The sequence below is a fragment of the Brachionichthys hirsutus genome, chromosome 9 (genome assembly GCF_040956055.1).
Source record: "Brachionichthys hirsutus isolate HB-005 chromosome 9, CSIRO-AGI_Bhir_v1, whole genome shotgun sequence".
Classification (NCBI taxonomy): Eukaryota; Metazoa; Chordata; class Actinopteri; order Lophiiformes; family Brachionichthyidae; genus Brachionichthys; species Brachionichthys hirsutus.
The window spans coordinates 5661131-5680396 of NC_090905.1; the positions used below are offsets into that span (position 1 = coordinate 5661131).

The following is a 19266-nucleotide window of genomic DNA, read 5'->3' on the forward strand; positions in this document are numbered from 1 at the left end:
TTTCTGATTTGGACTCGCCCCTTCCAGCATGTGTGTGTTTGTGTGTCCATCTGTCTGTACGAGTGCAATATAAGCCACCATCTCCAGAATACTTTGTAAACTTAAGTTAATACAATGTAAGCATCTCTGTATTGATTGTGGCCCTTCCTTGGCGCTGGGGACAAAGACAGTCAGACATTGTACTATAATGGAGCCATGCATGGGGAGGATCTGCTTGCAAACACCAACATGGACTCCACTGTGATGTCGATGGCAGTTTGGGGCAGCTGTATGACATCAGTCTTGTGAAGCATGGGGCGCTGTAGTGCTCGTCTCTCCTCAGCCACTCTCTGCTATACCCTGAGTGACTGGGGTGTTACCCGGCCCGCTCTGGGGTCAGGGAATGACGGTGGAGGGGGGGGGGAGGTCATGGAAATGTGAGAGGGGGGGTGGTGTTTAAATGTCAAGGGGAGGGAGGGGCTGTTGAGGGTTGTACACTCTGACCCAGCAGCAACGATTAAGATTGGGGGGGTCATGTGTTTGCATAGTTCTTTGTGCAAAAGCCACCAACCGGAGCCATTTTCTTTTTTATTCCTCGCGGCTGGTTACATCATCATTAGATTAGCAAGAATTGTTGTGGGTGATGAGAAAAATGGTCTTTGCACCACAGTTGTTGTTGTTGTTTTTTTTTACCCCTGCAGTGCACTACATTGTGGCAGTAGGAGTGCAGGAGGGTGGATTTCTACATGAGATGTGGTTCGCAGTGTTTGGATTGTAACTGAGTCATTTCAATGTCAAGCTTGAAAGCTGCAGTGGTAGCCGCAGGTTGGGCCCTGATGGGGATGGCAGATTTTGGAGTTGTGACAAGCTGGGCTGGTGGGGCAGTCGTTTGGCAGTTGGGCACTGCTGCTAGTCGCAAATCAGAGAGCCTCTTTTCCCTTGTTCTTGTTCTTCCATCGTCCCTTTCATCCTCCCCACTGGCCTGCCCTCTCGCTCTACCCTTTTTTCTTGTTTTGAAACTGATTGTCTTCTACCATCACAAAGACACTTGGTTCTGATTGATTAACAGGTAACAGAAGAGGGAGAGCACAGTGTGACTGGGGGTGTCTACGTCAGTCCCATTGGCAACCGTCAAATCCCACAGTGAAATGACACACCCGTACTGTTTGACAGTAAATGCTGACGACATTTCGCTTTTGGAACTTCAGTTGCCAAATTGTTCTGCAATTGGTTGGTCTGTCGGTCAGTAATAAGTGGTTTGAAATTTTAGCATGACATGTATTGCAACCCATAGTAAAGAAACATAAAGAGGAAAAGAAATACTTTGTCTTCTACATTGGTACAAATGACCACACATACACCGAGTGATGGAAAGCATGTAGACAGACATACAGGTATATTCAAGGTCGCTCAGGCCTGTGTGTGTCCCTCTGATTAACTCCAAGTAAACAACCCGTCTTTGGAAAAGCAAGACACACATTTCAGGACCCAAATGTGGACCACAAGCTGAAGAATGAAGATTGAATGGTATTGTTTGGGAGGAGAGGAGTTTGACCTCCCCCAGCACACACTGCCCCCTACTGTCTGGATTTATATACATCAACGAAACAAAGGGAAAGGGGAAGGGTTGCAACAACACATGCACACAACCAGTGAATCCAACAGTGACGGAAATTCTAAAAACAAGGACCCTTTCAATGCTTATAACCCAAATCCTCCCACACCCCAAGTTTTTTTTATATATATATTTAATGAAAATAACCCCTGCCCCTTCACCCCAAGTCTTTCCTTTCTCCTCCTCTCCCCCCACAAAAGCACAGGTCATTCCTGTTGGTTTCTATACAGTTATACAATATCCATGCACAAAAAAAAAAAGCGCACCTTCTTTTCAATAGGAGGTGCTGGTCTTTAATATTCTAAGAACATCAGGAGCACTTGAACACATCCAGGAACCTTCAAAGTAACTGCGAAATTATTTAGGGTTTTTTTGTTTGTTTTTTTTAGAGAAAAGACAACTTAAAGGCAGAAGAAAGCTAACAATGACAAAAAAAAGATTAACTGTCCTTTGGTTTAACATCAAATTTTTGGGTTAAAACTCAGCCCAAATTATAGTTCTGTGATTTCTCTTTTTATTTTTCTCTTTTCCATCCTTTAAATATACCCGCCCTGGTTGCGAGACTCGAACTACACATCTGAAGTGAATAGCCCTCGCTCCCCTCTCGTCTTGCCTTTTCTCTTCTGTCTCGTCTTTTCTCATATACCCCTCCACAGAAACATTCACAATGTCTTTTCCTTTGTGAGAACAGTAAGTACATGCCGTAGCAAAGACCAACAAGAACGTACAAGAAAAATGAGCAAACGAATAAAAGGAATTTAACAGTATAAAGCTTCAAGTCACAAGTTCCAAAACTAGCTATCATAATCATTGTTATCATTAGCAGTATTATTTTTCAGTCTAAATTACATAAAGTTTACATGAAAGGTTTTTGAGGTATTTCAGAATTAATTGTCAACACACGCCTACCGAGTCTTAGCACTAGCCAGGGGGAGCGGTCGGCTGGACAGACGAGGTGAAGGGACGGGAGGATTTGTCTCTAAAGGGTCAGAGTCCTCCCCACTGTGCTTGCACCCAGTGGAGAGAAAGAGAGAGACACAGTGGCAAGCTTTTACAACTACAGCCCTCCGAGCGCGTCGAGCCTCAGCCTTTCTAACCCCCTCTTTCACTGTTGCACAAAAATATCTCTGATGTGAGGGGAGGTAAGATGGCTGAGAGTCTAAGCACGCCAGGCAGAGAAATAAAAAACAAACTCAAAGGCTATGAGCTGCTATGACAGCAGTGATACAGTAACAAAGACTGAAAAATTAAGGAGTTGCATGTAATTTTCTTTCAAATAAATAGAGTATAGAAAATGCTTCATAGACTTTCTACATGATAAAGTGCTTGTATTCTAGTGTATCAAGATGGCAAGTCAATATGGGAGAAAACGCTGACACAGCCTCCACTCTGTGTCCCTCTCTTCGGCCCCCGTTTCTGTCCATCCAATTATGGATGCATTGTCTGAAAGTGTGTGTGTGTGTGTGTGTGTGTGTGTGTGTCCAGTGCAGTCCCACCCGTGGTTGAAGGGAAAAGGCACTCAACTCTGTCTGCAAGGCGGCCACCTATGTGGCTCAATGCAGTCCGACTGCGCTCTCAGAATGAACGTGTGTGTGTGTAATGTTGTCAGTCTGTCTATAGTGGGTGTGGACAAAAAGGGGGGGGTTATTTTATTTTTTTGTAATTTGGCGGGGGCAGGCAGGGGAGGGTTGTTGTGTGTCCCCCTAGGCAGTTTGGGACCGGTAGGCTGCAGTATCTTTGGTATTAGTGGCGGTTTCACAAACCACTCAGCCTAGTGAGGTAGCCATATTGGTTCTCACTATAAACAATTGTCATTTTATCAGCCTAATATCTCCAGCTGAATCTAGCTATTCATCTATGCTCACTTAACTCTACACCACAGATCAATTTGAGCTCATCGTCCTTTGGCGGCGTTAACTCACTGCTTACAGCGACGTGAAGTTAGTCAGCGCCTGCCTCTCAATCAGCTCCTCCACAATGACCATTTTATCTAATCTGCACCACTAATCTGACTACATTGTTGAAAATGCTACAGTTGCATCTTAAAACCATTCAGATAGCCATTGAGTCCCAAGCCACCCCCCCCCCCCTCCCAGTCTCCAATCAAACACATGGAATCAGCCAGGACGTTTAGAGGTCATGTTTTGTCCCCCTCCGTTTTACCCCATTCTTGGAGCTCAGCTTCGAGAGTGCCACAATTCTGACATGAACTGCCAAAAGAGAGAGAGTTGTCCTTCATTTGTTCTTCTCCTCGGTGGCTCCCTGTTTTTTCTTTCTCACGCTAAATGTCTCGTCCGAGTCTGTATTCACACAGAATGCGAAAAAAAAAAAAAGAAAAAAAACATCCTATATTGGCCTTGGTCCTTGCATCCTTCTTTTTTTTTTTCCTTTTACAAAGTCCTTCCTTTTTTGTTTTTGATTTATCAACAAGGCGCCTTACTTATGCACAACAGAGCACAATAGTAACAAGAAATAGAAACTTTGTGTTTGTGGTACTAATTAAATACCCGCATCAATATAGAGAGGAAGAGAGAAAGACAGGGGGGCGATGGGGTTAGAGGGATAGAGGAGGTAGGGAACCAAAGATAGAATGAAAGATGTTCCTCCTGCTTCAAAATGTGTCCAGCTACACGTTGGAGACACTTATTTTGTATTTGTAACAAATACTGTCAGTACGGTATATTTTTGTCTTTTTGAGGTTCGTTTTCCGTATGCCTTAAATCAGAATTTCTTTCATGTTTTAGTATAAAAGTATATTAAATTCAGTTAAAAGCTGATTTTTTTGGTATACACTGCCAATGGAGTGCGCTGTCGCTGTGTGTGAACCATAGTACCGTATTCTTCAATTCGCATTAAGGCAGTAAACATTGGCACAAATTACTGTAGCGTTTGACAGCTGTGTGGCGGTTATCTTTGGGTTAGCTACTGATAGCTCTTGTGCGGGGAATAACCAGAAGATTTGGTTTACATCGCACCCGTCGAGAGGATTTTAATTTTCTTCCAAACAGATGGTATGGAAAAATATTTTAACAAAAAAGAAAGCCTCCCGGAAAAAAAAAAGGACTATTAAATTTCCATTGTACTTCAACTGTGTCCGTCTCGATAAGCCTTCCTGTTACTTTTTACTCTGTTGTACTTCTCTCTGTGTAATTCATGTATTTGCATTTTATGGATTCTTTAAGATTGGGATTGGTAAATAAATCCCTGCCTTTGCTAAACCCCTGCGTTTTCAGCACTCACTTTAACCATCCCCCCTCCTCCGGCTTCACCAGTGCTGGTTGGATGAGGAACAACAATAGGATAATGGCTGTCTATTGATCTGCTTTCAAAGAGCGGTGAGGGCCTGAACATGTTGTGCCATGACTTCTCCGCATCTAGTGGCTGCTCCCCTCCTCTCCTCCTCTCTGAGCTCCATTGCTCTGCTGTATACTGGTCTCCACTCTGAACAGCAGGGGGCACTGCTGTTCTGCCAGCACACAGGCAGGACTGTGGAGGGAGAGGTTTGCTGCTGCTGTCATGGGGCCTTTGTGTCCCCATCTCCAGTGGGTTCCATGTGCTCCTCTTACATTCTGCTTTTCGAATGCGGCTGTAACGCAGTTGGCTGGATGCCCTCGTGTGTTGTTGTCGCCTGGTTCTCAGTTATCGATCAGAGAAAAAGCTCCCAGCAGAACAAAGGGCATGTCCAGACATCTTACCCGCCTCGTCTGTTGGTCAGAGAAACACAGACTGTATAGGCTCAGGCTCAGAGCAACAGTGACACGTCTCCCTACAGCCCCCCCCCCCCCCCCCCCCAACATCTGTGCAAAAAAATATAGACCTGGGCCTGGAAGACCTGAGTATCTACTGCTGGAGCGTCTTGTTTCACCTTCAGGATGGGTCAAGGCCCTGCTCTCTCTCTGTCTGCATCCATCGATTCATTTTTCAATTCATTAGTTTGCCGTATGATCAGGCTGAGCTGCTCTCTGAAATGGCTGGCCAACAGGGAATACCTTTGGCCAAGGAATGAAGGAGACTACAGGAGGACGGGGGGGAGGTAGAGGCGGAGAGTTGGAAAGCCTTGTTGTTTATTTCATAGGCTGCGTTGTGTTCTTTATGACTCCTTCTGTGTGCAGTGATGGGGCTTCGGTAATAAGGCGGTGTGCTGTTCTGTTATCAGATTTATTGCAGTTCTTTTTGCCCTTGTCGCGTCCGTGTGCCGCCGTAGAGGAGGTGAGCGAGAGACTCGGGAGGCAACACACAAAGGAGGTGAGTTGGGAGACGAAGCGGAATCAGTGGCTACTTGGTTGGTGTGGGAGGCCAGCATTATACGTCTGGTACCACCCAACGAAAACATCAAATCTTTGGTGTCTCTTTACTTTGTCAGATGCCGTAAAAATGATTTTCTTTTAAAAAAGACAGAATCAATGATTGTCCTTGTGTGAGTAATGCAGAGTGGACCTGACTTCACAATTCACCTTTTTAGATTATGCTTGTTTCAGGTGTTGCGCTTGAAATTTTGACTGACAAAAAAGATGATTGCATGGCACAAAGAACTTTTTAAGGGCAGAGGACACGTTCAGAGAGTCCGGGAACGGTATGGTCGTCGTAACCAGGTTTCACACCCAATATTCCATGTTTCCTGTTATTCCAACATGATTCCCTGGCTCTCCAAAGGTCCTCTCCTCCTCTCAGGCCTTGGAGAAGGTGGTAGCGGACGTGCCTGGCTGCCCGGGGCTGGCACCGTGGTCGTCGTGCCAGCGGTCCACACACCGGCGGCGCGCATTCATAAAGAAGTTGCTGACGGTGCTGAGCTCCAGGCCGAGCTGCTGGGAGATGGTGATCTGCATTTCCTTGGATGGGCGCTTGTTCTCCTTGAAGATGGCGATAAGTGTGCGCCGCTGCAGGTCGGTGAAGACCAGACGCTGTTTCTTGGGTGCCGTGTTGCGGTCCTTGTGTTGCTCCTGTTCTTTGCGCTTGCAGGCTTGGTGTGGATGGCAGCGGTGGGAGGGATGGGGATGAGAGTGGGAAGCAAAGAGGGGAAAGGAAACACAAAGCCAGGTAAATATACGAAAGTTACACACATTCATGAGTCAATAATATCAGATACTATAGGAAAGTAAAGTAGCTAAATCATTAGCCAGTACTTAGACACATTAAATACTAGTTTATACACCAGCTGAGATTCTATAGCTCCATCTCTTTTGCCATATTAAAGTTGATTTAAAGCGAGTCCATGCCTCCAGCCCAGTGGGAATATTCATTCCATCCTGTAGAGTGCAGACAGGGACCCAGCCCGCGGTGAGAGAAAGATGGGGTGAGGAGGGGGGGGGGGGCTGGCTGCTGCCTGCTAGCTGGAGACACTGCTGTTTGATTCAATATTAATGCAGTTTGAGTCGCAATGGGGGACTGAGTGACTGTTGCACAAAAGTAGGCATTCTGTGTGTGTGTGTGTGTGTGTGTGGAAATCTGAGACAGAGAAAGGATGGATGGAGGGAAAGAAAGAAGAGAAAGAAAAGAACTGAAAACACAGAGGAGTAAGACGGTGTGTGTGTACTTGTGCGTGCATGGAGGAGCTGAAAAGAGAAGGGCGGGGCAGTGAGTGAAGGAGAGAGAGATATTGACTGACTTTGCTGTAGGAATTGGGGGGGGTTCTCTGTTGGGACTGGGGTCAGAATCCCCCCCAGCAGGTCTACAGTCTGCTACTTCAAACATAACACACTGGAGCCCACTCTATTGAGCTCTGAGAGGGTATTTATAACCCCCCCCTCAAAGACAAACGCTGGAAAGGTGCATGCACCGGCTGCTACGGGCCCTTTTCCCATACGCAGAGCAATTTTCAAAAGAAAGCACAGCGAGCACATTCTGAGATTTTGGAGGGGGGGGGTTGAGGGCTTGGAAGATGTTGTAGGCTGCGAACACAGAAATTAATAGTTAATAGAGTGTTGTATTGTGGGTAAAGCAGAAACGGCACCCAGAGAGGATGTTGAAAGGTGTGTGTGTGTGTGTGCGCGCTGGTTAAGGCACCACTTCTGCTGCCACATGCTCCCATGCTGGCTGAGGATCGAAGTCTTGCCAGAACAGACTGTGTGTCCTTCTCAGCTTCCCCACAGTCTCAATAAAACAGCAGTGAATAGGAGAGAGAGAGAAAGACGCCGTCCCTGTGGGGTCTCCACCTGCTGCTTCTTGGTACCGTTTGATACTTTCAGACTCGCCGCCAATAATGTCTCACTCTCACACCCTGTGTGTTTCTTGATGCATTTGAGAACAGACTTTTTTTTTAATGTTCTACTTGTGTGTGCACTGGTGTGTGAATGTGTGTCTGGGGGCGGGGGGGGGGGGGGGGCTGCGATTATGCTGAAGTGGCTGGAGCCAAGCAGTGGCGCTGTGTGTCTAATTACAGTGGAACAGAGCCCATTGATCAGCCATTGCAGTCCAATCTGTTTACTACAGATGTCTAACCTGCAAACGGGTCCATCCATCATTTTCATATTTCAAATCAACACTGCAGCTGCACGTGGTTTGTCACACAGGCGCGCACGCACGCTGATAATATGCCGCAAACAAGTGCATGCAGCGTTTATAACTGTACGCGTGCTTTGAATAATGAGTTGCAGCCGAAGGAGCAACGATGTCTCTTCATCGCCTATTTTGAGAAGAAAATCTCAGATCAGGTTCTTCAGGATAAACCATGAAATGTGAACAAATGCGAGATTCTATAACTTATAATAAATAATGTTTGTCCTCCTTAGTGGTCAAAATCTTTCAAACTGAAAGAAAATTAACACACACTCTCGTTGAATGTTGCCCAAAATGGTGATAACTGGATACTCAAATCCCCATGTGGGACGTTCTCTTTATTCCAATTAGGCTGACCTGCAATGCATCGGCTCCCTCCAGGCCGCGGAAGCTACCGCATCTGTTCAGCAAAGACTGTCTGGCTTTAAGTTGTGTGGGAGAGGATTTGTTTCCCAGCAGGACGATCAGCCCGCACATGCAGGGAGGATCTCTGTTTGAAGACCGAGGAGGAGCAGTGCAGAGCATCACCAGACGGAAGCATCACAACATGCAGGATCTGGTACGCTATGAAATACTGTATATTCTGTAATTACTGGAAAAGGTGCAAATCCTAAACAAAGAACACATTTTAAGATTTTCTTTACAGCAACAGTTCATGACATCACTCATTCCTTTCAGAATAATGCTGTTAATATTATTATGTCTATATGGATTTATTATTGGAGTCGCCCTGCGTTCTGTTTCTTTTACGCAACTTCCGGATGGCAAGAATATTCTCACTCTAATTTGTGGCCTTTGTTTTCCATGAAACCAAGAACTGGGTCGGTATTTTAGTCACACATTTTAGAACTCCATTCTCTTAAATCTCCGGAGATATAATATATTTTTTTAAGGGAGAACTCTTTGACTTTACATCCACAAGGGATATCTTTCTGCGCAAGAACGTGTGAAGCAAAGCCGATCCCTTGACGATAAGCTCTCACCGAGCGTCTCTCTCCTCCACGCACGGCGGAGTCACGCACGTCCCGCCATCTCATCGACCGATTGCTTTGTGCGGCTGCAGTCGGCAGGTGTCGCTCTCGCTGTGGCCCGGCAGCACAGGGCGCCACAGCACAGCGCCGCTGCCTTTGCTACAGGCGTTGGATTTAGTAATCAATATCGATCGATCTGGGAGGAAGGGGGCCCTGATTACTGAACCAAGCTCGGCGCAGAAAGGAAAAAAAAATCGATCATTGCAGCTTTTAGAGCTACAGTATGAGAGACCGACATAAAGTCATGCACAAAGAGCAACTGGACAATCCTGTTTGGTACTTTCTGCTGCAGCAACGAGAGAGAAGTGTGGTTTCCATTGCGCGCTGTGATCAGGAGCTGACCTAGAATAGGATTGATTAATAATGTCCAATCTGGGACTTTAGTCTTTAGTTTAACATTTTTATTTCTTATTTTAAGGTTATTCCCCACGAATTCAAAGCAGGCGCCCGCGCGTAATCCCCGTGAATATCATTTATAGAGGCCGCTGAATGGAATTTATGGATAAAGCGGGCTCTTTATTATAGCAAATTCTCTAATGGGTATAATTTTCCGACTTATCCTTTTGGCTTGAAACGATAACTTCTGCTCATTTCTCTTCCACTGATGACATTAATATTCTTTGCCTCACGACAAACCGGGCGAGGTTAAGAGAAAGGCCCTGGGTGTTCAATATTGATCGATAGATTCGTGAATAATTCGTGTGTGAAATTCAGTTCATCTAATTAATTATGCCTTGGAGGAGGGGGTGGAGACGCAAAAACACACCAGGAAGTACATATATGCGTGATGACCCGGCTGAGGGGGGGTAAAAGAGGAAAATAAGTGAATGATCGCCCGGTGCGTCTGTACAGCTGCGTCAGGCCTCTCCCGTCGCTGGATTTGAGTCCATCTCGAACACTAATCATTTATTGATCATCACTGCCCTTCCTGCTCATAATGAGAAAGTCAAGCGGCCTGTAGTGGTGTATAAAACCATGATTATCTGCATCTGAAATGATTCCTGCTCCTGGGTCTCCTGCCGGTGTGAGAGGCGCACCCGCAGTCCTCTTGGTACAGTGGAAGGGTCCGATTCGGCGCCTCCCACGCAGATTCTTATTGATAACACTCCTCTCCTCTAATAATAATATGCGCAGTCTGCGTTTAGGTGCAGATTGTAAGACGAATCATTGCGTAATTTGATATCTCGACTATAAGTCTATTTATATTCTGGCTGCAGGGCAATGCCAAGCTCCCCCTTTCTTCGCCCTTTCTTTTCCCCCCCCCCCCTCTCTCTCTCTCTCTCTCACCAGGCCCAAACACTCACAACTCAATACTCCTTAATGTAATGAGTGCGAATTGGTGTTAATAAACTGATAAAGCAGCACAATTTGTTTGTTTGTCTCTTCTGCACCTCAGCTGCGAGGCATTTCTTCTCCAGCACTTCAATAACCTGGACTCAGTTATACGCCCTGATCCAGTTCCATCCACGTCTCCTCTCAACTCAGTCTCCGCTTGTCTGTCCGCAAGATTTTTTTTTATACAAGTAATTAAAGAACAATTTAACGTGCTTTCATTCAGTTTGAAATGCACAAGATGCACCCGATAAGTTCTGTGTTTAACCCAACGTGTGTCGGTGCACCTAAAAAAGAAAATCAATAACCTAAAGGCTGCTCCCCGTGATGATCCCGCTCCTTATGAGGTTTTACATAATTAAAGGCACTGAGCCATTGAGAGAGCCATATGACTGAATTTTTTTTTTGAGGGGGGGGGCAGTTTAACATCATCTGCATGCGCCTCATATTTGTATGACTGCCTCCATACAGTTAGAGTGATACTCCTATGGTTGTCATTGATTTCACTCATAATTGCTTCGAGCAGCTGTGCGTGATGTATAGCGGTGATTATCACGAAGCTTTATTTTGCAGACGCAGGCGTGGGCGTCGCTTCCCACAGACAACAGGTGTGGGCCCGCTACAGATAAATTCGTCATGACAGGCTCGTTTATGAATTTATCAAGAGTGGGTTTTAAAGTGATCAATAAATAAACTCTTTAACAGCTTTAAAATTCATCTCACCCCATGAACCTTATTTACAATTAGCATTAAAACAAATAACCTTTGCTTCTGCGGTGCAGGTGCGCGGAGGATGAGGAGGCTCTGTGGCCGGTCAATAGTGCCGCATGTCTGGGGATCATGCGGATGTGAAACCGGTGGCAAAGCTTAAAGACTCTTTTCATGTGCTGGATAGATTTTACACACTTCTTAGATCTCTGTAAACCGGCCATTTGGCTCATTTACAGCGAAATTAAAAGAAAACAGAAGAAGATTTAAAGGAAGTCGCTGACTTTTTATTTGTCTTCTGAGGCTGTCTCACAATTGGCTTCTTCTCTTGACTGAATATCGAGAGATGCCTTCGGATAAAGTCGGCTTTACGTCATTCGTGTTGATGTGTAGAGATTTTAAAATTATTTTATTGAAATATTCTCCTAATTGTCAAATGTCATTTGTCACTTTTCTATTAATTTCTTATTTGTGAAGGGGGATCAGCTCGTGATGATGCTGTGTAGGACTTTTCCAGATTCAATTCAATACTGTTCTCATTTAATCATGCCAAAGGTTAACAGAGATATTTTAATTTGGTTTATTTTCCCTGATGCTAAATAAATTATCTTTAATGAAATAAATTATGACTGTGCGTTATCCACGTTGGAATATTGCACTTAAGGGTATATTTATTTATTGGGGTTTATTTTATTTAGCAAATTAATGCAAAAAAAAGTATGTAATTCAGAGTATGTATTTATTTATTTATTGACACTACATATGCTGGAGGTAAAAAGGAAACAAACACAACAGTCGAAATATTGTTTTTAACAATTGATATTTGGAAATAGAATAATTTGTAGTCTAATCTAATGAAAATAAAAATCTACTCATACAAACCCCACGCAGACGCTTTGCAGTTTTTTAAAAACATTCATATATCCCGAATAAATAACTGAAGAATAAATAGTCACGTTTTTAATGATTTGACTAATTGCAGAATAACGCGCAACCTTTTTGTTATATTTAATAACACGATATAAATGCTGTTTATGCTGACAATGATTCATTCATCAATTGATTTCACAGTCGTTTTGCTCCTTTGTTGATCTGTGTGGGGTTACCCAACCGGAGTTTCGGGTTGCGTGCGTGCGTGTGCGCGCGCGCGCGTGTTTGCGGTTTTGTTGCGATCGACCCAGTTGAAAGACCTATACACCAAGGTTCTGTACAAGCCATTTAGATTCTCATTTCAAAAAAGGCCCAACGAGCTCTACGCGGAGATCACGCATTAAAGTTGACTAAAAATAGTGTATTTATTTCATTCAAATGTGTATTGCTCTCATTATTTTATATTTATTCAACGAGGGAAACAAACTTAAAGGACTACTTTAAAATAGCTTCTCCCACAAAATAAATATGACGTATTTTCCCCCAAATTTAAAATTAAGGGGAATAATTCATAAGTATTTGTCTGGGATAAAGAATCTAACACCTAACAGGAGATGAAATGACTTCTTGCTGATTCAGAAACTCATTGGACTCGTCCTTTCTCTTTCATTGCGCGCAGGAACAATGTCCTTGCCTCGTATTATTTGGGTGCGCATTAAACAAGCCATTATCGGGCCTTTAATGCCCGATGGCCTGCCCGGTCGTCAGATAAGCAGCAGCGCGTTGGACACAGATTGAGAACCGCTCAAATAGGCCCAGCCGTAACTGTAACGGCGAGCCATTGCGTAACAGTAAAAATGCAGTTGCCCAACAGGCTGCTCTTTGGAACAAGCTCCTCTTTTGTCAGCCGCTGCAGATTGTCGCGGGTCAAAAGTCACCACAGTATGATTTGTTTGTTCGTCTTCACACCCAAAACACGCAATCTCTTTTTGCGATGACGTCAGACTCCAGAGTGCATGTATATACGAATAATGACATTTAATTACGACCATCTGGAATTAAGGTCTTTTTTTTTTATTCTTTTTATTTTTATTTTTGCAAGATGGCGTTGGGGATATTAACCGTCTGATGCTCGCAGCGTGTATTCAGTCCACTCTGCCAGCAATTTGATTTAAAGGTCATTCTCTCCTATCGATCCGGTTTGGCGAGGGGGCGACGGCGTAGCGTAGGAATTGATCATCTAAAGTAGAAGAGACGGTATTCGAGACTGTACACAGTCCAGACCTCTATACTGCATTTATAATTGCACAACACGCCCCCCCCCCCCCCCCCCCCCCCCCCGTGTGAAATGGAACGAATTGTGTGTGTGTGTCTGAGGAAGAGGAGTCGGTGAGTAAGTGGAAGACGATGCTGGCTGCTTCTTCTGTAGCGAATCTGATTTCTATTAAAACCGCATTATTTTGAATACTAAGGTTTGACTTGGGCAGAGCAGTATGCGGGACGGCAGCGTGTGGGTGGGTGGGTGGGTGGGTGGGATGTATAACGAGCGAAACGAGGTTAACCGTCTGTGAACTTTAAAGTCGTCTCATGCTCCATCACAGAAATAACCTCCCTGAATTTTAACAGTCGGGATTTGACTGTTTTGACCAGAGCACGCGGCGAGGTGCGCAACAAGCCAAGCACCGGGAGCAGGCTTTCTCTTGTGTGTTTGGAAGGCTGTTAATGGGAGAAATTGGTGTTGCATGGCGAAGAGGGGGGGGGGGGTTGCATGGGTGCATGGCGCAACTCCAGAGATGGAATGGAAATCGATACAGATTCAGAGCTCGCCAGATCGGCCGAAGAATGTGGCGCAGACGCAATCTCCATCCCGATCACATATACGGGAGAGAATGCGATCCGACGCGCGGGCTGCGCGCTGATGTCGTGTGGAAACGAGAGAAGCTGCAACATCATGCGAACAAATTCCTATATAGCGATTTAAGGATGTATACGTGATGGTCCGTGTCTGACAGCATCCCTCTGCAATTTCTCATTATTCATTCAATGAATTCATCTTTATCAGCCTATGGATTCATGCGAATTTAAAATTGACAATAACCGCCACTCAGACCATGGCTCTTCCTTGCCGGGTTGCACATAATGATACAAGGCGTGAGATGTCATTTCACATGGAATAAGATACACTGAAGCCGGGATTAAAACAAAATAGCCTCGAGGTAAAAAAAAGAAAAAAAAAAAAAAGACTGTTGCTTCCCCCCCACCAGAGGATTTCAAAGGCGATGCTTGTACACGCTTGTCTCAATACTTACAGCACACGGTGCTGCTCTGCTTAACGAACGACCAGAAACCGCAGCTGCCCTCCATCTTCCCCTCAGACATCTATTATTAAAGTAGCGATCGATCATTTCGCAGGCTAACATCAAGCCATCTCCATAAGAAAGAAGAAAAAAAAAATCCTGTTAAAGATAAAACCGCGTCAATCACACCTTAATGCCTCAGCCGATTTAAACTTGCTTAGGCAGGACTCTTGGCTATTTTTGCTGCTCTGTGATATTTTGGTTGGCATCAAAGATAAAAAACGACCTCTGGTTTATATTATGAAGCCTCAAATAAGCGGTCATTTAAATGGAATCCCCCCCCCCCCCCCCCCCTTGGCTTTGTTCGGACTCGAACGCGGGGAGTGGGCTGTTGTGATTGACGCCATTGTGGATTGTAATATTGATTGATGGAAGCTGTTGGATGAAATAATGGTGTTTAGGGCCGAGGAGAACGCTATTAACTCTGTGTTTGTAGAACTCCAGTTCACCACCTTGAACTGTCCTCGAGAAAGCGAGGAGATGCCCTGACGCATATTTCAGCACCACGGACAGCGCCCTGGAACTGACCCGCAGGAACTCGCGCTTCATCGTGGAGGGAAAAGAAAAGCTTTTAACCTTCATCCGCATGAAGATAAAACAACTGCGATTCAAGCCGTGTATGATGTATTCTACTTTCAGCAGTTTGATGCAACAAGTCATAAAAAAAGCTCTATTTATTTCGCTTTTAATAACTACAGCCTAAAGAGAAGGGTTCAGTCTACACGGCAACTAACTTAATAAATATAGTTTTATTTATGAAAGAGCTCGACGTGGGGAGGGTCCCTGCGTGAAGGTTGGGGGATGGTGGACGGGGAGGAGTATTGGATTAAGCCTGTGTAAACGGAGTGGAGTCATTGGAATATGGCCGAGGCCTCTTTTTTTGGGGGGGGGGGGGGGCTTGACCTGCACACACGACCAGCAAAATGATAACAAGTTATACTTCTGTGGCTGCTCACCATCACAAATAAGAATGAAGGATTATGTTATAGCAGATATTTGGTGAGGCGACTTATTGTTCAACATCTGTCTGAAAATATGTGTTATGCATGTTAAACCGACTTCATAATGAAGTGAGATAATAAGCTGAGCGTGAATTACAACCATCAAACAGCAAAGTAAAAGGTGTGCAATGGCGTTTTTAAATAACAGCTACCCCCCCCCCCCCCCCCCCCCCTCCCTTTCCTGCTTCCCCCCCTCTCCGCTCCAGGGGAGAGACCAATGGGAGAGAGTGCTGAGGCGGGATAATTGATAGATGCACTGGCTATCCTTATCGATCAGGGCTGTATCGACCCGACCAAATACATTGAGATGGAGTGTGGAATTCAACACAGATGCAAAGACGAATTGTTTTCATCGTTAATGCGATCTTTAAATGCCTTCCAACCCTCACTTCGCCGGCTCCTTTCTTCTTCTATTAATATTTTTTTATTACGGTTTAAAATGCTAAAGAGGCGGCGGGGGGGGGGGGGGGGGGGGGTTGGGGGCTGTGTGTTGTGTATCTATCTGCACACTAAGATCACAATGGGTGGGGGAGCCTGTGGGTCTTTGGCCTCGTTGCATTAGGAGATGTTAAGCGTGAAGGGCACGCATTCCCCACAATCCGGCCTATCTCCATTTTTTTCCTGCAGGGGTGGATTGTCGTGTGTGTGTGTGTGTGTGTGTGTGCGCGCGCGCGCGCGCGCAGACACTGGTGTTTTCACATTAGCTAAGCAGGGCAGCTGCATTGATTTGTGTGACTGTGATGAATTTGGAATAGTAATTTGAATTTATTGATTGACGTGGCCGAGCGACCCCCCCCCCCCCTCAACTCCCACTCCCAGCCCACATGCGCGCCGAGGATAATGGTGATTTTTAAATGCAGCAACTAAAACGCTGCTCCCCTCATTTACATACAGGTCATTTGTCATTTTACCCATCTGGATTTTTGTGTGAGACCTGTGGCAGCACAACACAAAATAAACCCAGCGTTTAGAAAAATTAACATATTAATATATTAACACATAGCAAAATAAAAATATACGTATAACCTTTGTTACATGGTCTGATCTCCCCCATGAGAACGTTTATGCTGGAGGTACTAATACTGCAGCTTTTACCGCGGAGTAAAATTTAAATGCAGTTCTCATTTACATTCTGCAATCAAATACGCACGCACATGCGTGGACCACACGCATTCACACACTTTCCAACCATCTTCCCTCATGGGCCCCGGCATTTATATGCAGTAGGTGTGCCACTCCAACATGTCAATTGGATTGGGGCGGGGGGGGGTTATCCTGATGCCGAGTGTGTGGAAGATATAAAACCCCACAGCCCAATTAGCTTTAACAGCAGTGGCACTTAAAGAGACAATTGTGGAGTGTTTAAATCTTTATTTACCAGAACCCCACTAAATGCGCAAAGGAACAATTTACATGCCATTAAGTGCTTTTCAATAGGGCATTGACTGGAACTAAAATATGCCACTATATCCGCTTAATTGAACTGTTCTCTGAAATACGACTCACAGACTGATTGACGTTTTGGCTAAACAGGGGCCTTTACACAAACATCAACGAGAGGGGTCCCCCCCTCATTCACAAAACGAACGCCAATCATGTTTTTTGCGTTCTGTTTACCAGGTGTGCGCGTTTAAAGCTGTCAGGAATGTATAAGTCCATATCCCAGAGTATACAAAATATAAAAAAGACTGACTAAAAGAGATGAACTGTGAAAGCAAACGCGCGGCGAGCCGAGTTTTCTCTGCCTGATCAGTCATTTCTGTCCCCGTGTGCGTGCACAGATAACAGAAAACACAACAGTCACCACTTCTCAATCTCAGGCTGAAATCTTGGAGCCGAGATATCCCAGAGACAACACAAAACTGAGAAAAGACGCATCTGTTTGTGTCTCTCTGTCTTTCACGTCCAAATCGATCATTTATCAGTGCGCTTCTCTGAAAGAGGACGCCTGGACCTGAAATATTGATCCATAAGGGGTCATGCTCCTCCGACTCTGACCAGGCCTCAGGCGATTCTTGTTTACGTTTATTTGGCAGGGGAAGAATATCACATAAAGTTTGTTTTATTCAAAAGAGTTCAAAGCGAAATTGATAGTTACATGATGAAATCAATCTTGATGTCATCCTGCTTTGATATCCTTTGTTTGCGCGCGCTCTCTCTCTCTGTGTGCGTGCATGTGTGAGATAGAGTGAGAGGGAAAGAGCTCCTTGGCCCGCCAGTGCGTAAACCCTCTCTATATGCGTGCGTAAATGCCAGCACCACATCCTGGCTCTTTGCATTTTTGGTGCTTTATAGTGAAATAAAAAAGCGTCTTCGCTTTTGTTTATAACTCGTCCGGCGTTGCAAGGATGGTAACATTAGTCAAAATATAGATTTCCCCCCAACATTTAACACCCCGACTGTCATGGTGAAGTTTTACTCGATACAATCGACTAATAACTTCTAGTAATGTCTGTTTGAGCATCTATTGAGAGTCTCGCCACATTGACTTCTAATTGATCCCTGGACATCGCTCGGATTGGGAGCTGTCTCCTCACTCACCTGCAAGCCTCAGGGCCGACATCCGCTGAAACTCTGGCTCCTGGAGCCACTTCCACATCCTCCTGAATGTCTCTCGGCCCGACTTGAGTTTACTCCATGGTTTAGGATTCCGCAGCAGGTCAGACAGTGTTCCCTGGGACCGGCACAAGATCCTCTGAGCAAAAATGGCCTGGGGGATGCTGTAGCGCTTAAGCTCTGCCGTTATTCGTTGTGCCACCTCCTTGGTGTTTATCTCCTCAACTTGCCCCGACCCAGCGCCCTGCCCGCCTCCCACAACTGTCTGCCGATCCCGGTCTGACAGCATGGAGCCGTTTGCCTGAGAGTGCGGGTGGCTGTGATGATGTAAGCCGTTCAAGGATGCCATGAGCCCAGCGCCGTGGCCCCCGAGACCGCGGCTCAGGTGCTCGTCGCCCCTGGACAGCATAGCGGCGTGGGACTCGAAGCCTCCGGAGGAGATCATCTTGTCGTTGGAGAGGTGCGCCCCCGGACCATAGGCGCCGAGAGTCTGCTGATGAGAGCTATGCAAAGACCCCAGACCGTTGGACAAAGGGGACAGGGGCTGACCCATTCCGGACATGTCTTTGGGGTAGTGGCCGTAAAGGTTACCCATGGAGGCGAGGCTTCGGTCGTCCCTCATCAGGGTGAAGCTCCCGCTGACATTCCCCGCTGCGAGCCGCTGGTGCGCCGGATGATGGTGAGCATGCGGGTGCGGATGGTGAAATTTCTCCGAGACGGTGGATATGGGAGGCAGGTGCTGCAGTGGCGTGAGCGTGGTGTAGGTGCTGCTCAGGCTCATCCCGGAGTCGCACGACATGCTCATTGCGGGATGCAGGGGCCCGGACAACGCGTGGTCTGTGCGGTAGTCCCCGGCGCCCTCCAGGATCGAAGCCATGCTGGACACCATGGCCGAGCGTCCGTGCGACACCAAGTTCCGATGCGACGACTGGCGCGCGTGTGGAGAGTTCATCAAGTCGCTGGTTTGATGGGAGTGAGGGACACCGTGCAGATTTCCGATGTTTTCCATTGTAAGCTCCATCGCTGGACGGATCTTTATTCCCACCCCTCTCGCTGCTCTCCCCCCCTCGCTGTCGCGCTAACACGTACTCCTTTCCGATAAATTTCGAACGATTTCAAACCCAAGCCATTGATTGTACTTGCCGCTCTGCAGTCAATCCAGCATGGTTTTAAAAGATCGGTTCCCCGGCCACCACGCAAGCTGCGCCGCAAAACCTCTGCTCTGCTCAGTGCGCGTGAATGTGCGCGGCTGTCTGGTTTTCTCTCGCTGTAAAACACCTTGCCCACTACACCCAAAGCCCTTCTCTGCTCTCTGTGTGTAT

The 19266-nt window shown here is 45.9% G+C and overlaps 1 protein-coding gene across 1 annotated transcript; it reads right to left on the reverse strand.

Annotated features, from left to right (window-relative positions):
* Positions 1 to 6261: 6261 nt before the first annotated feature.
* Positions 6262 to 18965, reverse strand: onecut3a (one cut homeobox 3a). The gene is made up of 2 exons (XM_068743480.1): positions 17930 to 18965; positions 6262 to 6554 (listed from the first exon to the last, which is right to left on the reverse strand). The coding sequence occupies exons 1-2, from the start codon at positions 18963 to 18965 to the stop codon at positions 6262 to 6264; spliced, it is 1329 nt and encodes a 442-aa protein (XP_068599581.1).
* Between the last annotated feature and the right edge of the window lie 301 nt (positions 18966 to 19266).

Coding starts and splice junctions, on each gene's coding strand:
- onecut3a (XM_068743480.1), bottom strand. CDS start 18,965: ATGGAGCTTACAATGGAAAACATCGGAAATCTGCACGGTGTCCCTCAC. Junction 6,555..17,929: donor GTCGGCCCTGAGGCTTGCAG/GTGAGTGAGGAG, acceptor ATCCACACCAAG/CCTGCAAGCGCAAAGAACAG.